The sequence below is a fragment of the Onthophagus taurus genome, chromosome 5, assembly GCF_036711975.1.
Source record: "Onthophagus taurus isolate NC chromosome 5, IU_Otau_3.0, whole genome shotgun sequence".
Lineage (NCBI taxonomy): Eukaryota > Metazoa > Arthropoda > Insecta > Coleoptera > Scarabaeidae > Onthophagus > Onthophagus taurus.
Genome location: NC_091970.1, coordinates 14,066,533 through 14,070,499, shown reverse-complemented (window position 1 = coordinate 14,070,499; position 3,967 = coordinate 14,066,533). Strand labels below are relative to the sequence as shown.

Here is a 3,967-nt window from a genome sequence, read left to right as displayed (position 1 = left end):
TGTTATTTCTTCTTCTCTGAAGTCTACCAAGTTTCCGTCCTGATCAAGTATACGTACTGTTAAGCTACTAATCACGTTCGTTAAAACCGGTAAATAAATAGGTAGTTGTGGTGATTCGATTATTTTAAAACCTGCCGGAACGTTTGGGAAAAAATGATATAAAACGTGCACGGGAACTCCGTTATTATACGATCCCGTCACTAAATTACAATAAATTTGTAAGGCGTTCGTTTTATTTATGTTTACTACGAAATCGGATTCCACTTCCGTATCTCTAGGTAATATTTGAGGCTTGAAGCCAAGTAACGGCCCTATAGAATTATCGCATGCAAAATTAATTCGACGGGTACTTTTTATTAAAGAATGTTGTGTGTTATTATTCCCCTTAATCCTTATTACGACACTTTTAGCGTGTCTTTTGTCTAGCTGTTCATTCACGAACTCGGTAATATCATCAATATCGTACGTTCCAACAGGTACTATTATATTGTTTTTAAAATGTCCTGTCTTATCTTCGTATTGGATTACGTTGTTGTTTTTATTAACGTTTGCTAAACTATTAAACGTTTCGAAATTCAAAAGAGCCAACTCGTAACTACCAAATTCGTTCAAATAGATCGGAGGATTAAAATTACAAGTCAATTCAGATGACTTTCCAGTCAACGTAAATGTATATGTCGTGTGTATTGCTTCTTTCTCCATTACTTCTGAACGTCTAAACGTCTCTAGACTCTAATAGGTTCTTTTATTACTTAGAAACTTCAGACACAACTGTCCGCAATTTTGATCTATTTCTCTTTGATATCGACAGTAATTATACTTTACTTGACCACCCCTACCGTCTGACAGCAAATATTGTTCAATTTCTAATGGCGGTCTTAAATCACCGTAACTGTCGAAATAGTATATGTCTTTGTCGTCTTTCTTATAGGCGACCCAATGAGTCCCTCGTCCTTTCAAGTTATCCAAGTTAACAATACCTCTTTCCTTCTTTTTAATCTTACTCGGGAGATTGTCTCTCATAAATATACCCCGAAAATGTGGAATTTTTAGTACTTTCGCAAACTTTTCCAACTCGACGTTAGTTAACGCACGACGAGGTATTCGAACTAGTTTTTTGAACTAGTGGTTATACCGCAACCTTTCTTATAGGGCTTATTGAAGTAACCTGTGCCGCCAACATTATTCCCCTTTCCTTCAATAAACAAACCGCAACCTTTCTTATATGGTTTTATATAAAATCCGCTACCTACGGCCTTTGCTTCCATAGCCTTGTTATGTCTTCGTTCTTCATCTAATTGCTCTCTAGCTGTTTTCGCGTTGTTTATAGTTCTTGCAATAGCGGCAGCACCACCGCCGATACTACCTAGGGCACCTAAAGCTGCGAACAGGGGAATTAAAGGTAAAAATCCTCCCGTTTTCGGAATTCGAATAACTCGACCTCTAGGTTCGGAAATTCTTTTTCTTATCTTTTTCAAAGCTCCGTATGCCGCTTTAACGTTTGTCAACAAATTCTTAGCACCTGATCTCGATATTGCGTTGCGAGCGAATCGAAGTGCATCTACAAAAGATATAGCTCCACCACGCTTTACACGCGTTCGGACTTTTTTTAAAGGTCGTCGACCCGTACGATTTCTTTTTCTACCTACGCCCATACCGACCGCTACTTTTGCTTTCATTAAGGCGGCAACTGCGGACGATGCCACTTTTTCTCCAAGAGTAGACTCTTTATTTCGTATTCGTTCTTTCGCTGCTTTATATAATGCTCTGTCTGCGTCGTGTCTAAATTTTAAATTTGAACTGACCGTATATGCTATATCGTGTTTCTTACACGCTTCGTCTAATGGATTCACGCCTCGATCTCCTCTCGATAATCTCTTTTCCAACTTGGTACCCGGTCCACAAAAATTATATCCTGGCAAATGAAGTTCTATCGGAAGTTTATCTATCAACTTGTTAAAAAATCCTCGACCAATTCGTTTGCCTGTCAAACGATAACTGTTACGATTAGGTTCTAACAAATTCATTTTATAATTTCACTCCTTCTTCCTTTTCTTCACAGTTAAAAACTAGAAATGAAGCTCTGCTGTTGTGCTTTAAGCTTTTATTCCTTTTAAATATTTTACAAAAACAGTTTTGCTCTTAATTTATACTTAAATCTATTAATATTATTATTATTCAGCTACACTTAAATCTACTAATATCCTAAAAATTAATTGTTACTCAGTTAAAAACATTTCGATTACTCTACAATGCTAAAACGTTCTTGATATATATTTAATCTATAATCTACATCTAAATATTTTTCTAATAACTTATTTACGTTTCTTATCCTAGTCTTAAATCTAATTCCGTCCAACATCTTTTCTTCCCAGTCACTTATCCTTGATTGTCTGTAAGCAAACGTCCAAGTGTGCATTCGGTACACTCTATTTTTCGATTCGCAAAACGTCACTTTTTTTTCCATTTTATTCACTTCACATCTTCATTAATGCGTGCAAATCTAAATCCAGTAATACCTTATCCATACCGTATACGAGCAGTTCTTTAGTTACGCACAAATGTTCACTTGGTGCACCGTTTGAAGCAACCAATATATTCGATTTTATATCACCTTGCATTGTTGATACCACATCGATCACGCTATCGTAATAATTTTTATATTCCATACACTTTAATACTTCTACCCTACTCGAAACTAAATCGCTAAGTTTCCACAATTCGTGTAACGAGTCGTAAGCCAGGTAAAATATTTCTGACCCCCTTTCCATTTTCAACACTTTTCGTACATTTTCTATCCATTGGCTGCTGCAGGTCACGCCGCTTACAACGAAATGTGGTGGTGCCGATAAATCACCAACAAAACTATTCATAATCAATTGTCTGCTATTAATCACATTTTTCCATTCGTCTTCGGTAAAAGTTATGCATTGTCCTTTTCCCATTAATCTTATAACCGGATCAAAATGTAGATTGGCAGACATGCCAACCGATATCCATTTCGTTCGACTTTTATTTAAATAATATGTACTCTCGGAGAATAATGGCGCTTGATTACCTTTTTGGAGATTATTTTTCACTGCCTCATTTAATACTACGTTACTTGTGAAAGGTAACTTTCCACAATTTTCTACATAATGTTGTTGATTGCTAGGAAATACGTACTCCGCTAAGTCGGAAGCCAACAAATTAATTCCATCGAATACCACATCCTTTTTTCTTTGATTATCACTTCCTACCGACACATTTGTTGCAGTTGTCTCATTACAATTACCCTCCATTTTGATGTTTCGGGCAGGTTTTTTATTTTCACCCTTTTCAAATGAATTTACAGCAGCTCTCTTAGTTGGACATTTGGGGTTCGGTCTGGTTGCCACTAAACATCAATATTATTGTTTACATTAGTACATTATCTACTTGTATTACATTTGAATTACTTACTCGTTACGTTAAAAATCCTCTGTACTAAATGCACCAAAAATCTACACGATATTTTTAATATGTACTAAATACACAAAAACCTTACTCTGAAGCACAACACTCTGCGGTACAACTTCGACCAACGTTTGTATTTATAGCAATACATAAGGTTGCTGGTGGGGGGAGTAATATTTCACATCATTACCGAATATATCTATTATACATGTTCTAACACGTCATTATATCGTGAGACGTCAGACAAAACGCATGACAAATTTATTAAGAAGCTCTTAAAAAATATCTCGCAGGTGGATCATGACTCATCTACTAACAAGTTAGTTGACCTCCTCCTCAAACCTGTCCTCCCAAAAAATTTGCCGATTCAAGAACCTCCTCGCATATTCTTAAATACCCGTACACCTTTACATAATAAAATAAAAAATATCTCGCAGGTAAGTTATGACTCACTTATTTGTATACCTACATATCTCAAAACCGTATACCTTTGTGTATAATAATAAATTAAGAGATATATCGAAAACATTAA

The 3,967-nt window shown here is 35.8% G+C and overlaps 1 protein-coding gene across 1 annotated transcript; it reads right to left on the bottom strand.

Moving 5' to 3' along the window:
* Window positions 1-2,390: 2,390 nt before the first annotated feature.
* LOC139429829 (uncharacterized) lies at window positions 2,391-3,546 on the bottom strand. Its single transcript, XM_071196049.1, has 2 exons — window positions 3,442-3,546; window positions 2,391-3,376 (listed from the first exon to the last, which is right to left on the bottom strand). Coding segments are annotated over exons 1-2 (900 nt in total). The 5' UTR covers window positions 3,443-3,546; the 3' UTR covers window positions 2,391-2,477.
* Between the last annotated feature and the right edge of the window lie 421 nt (window positions 3,547-3,967).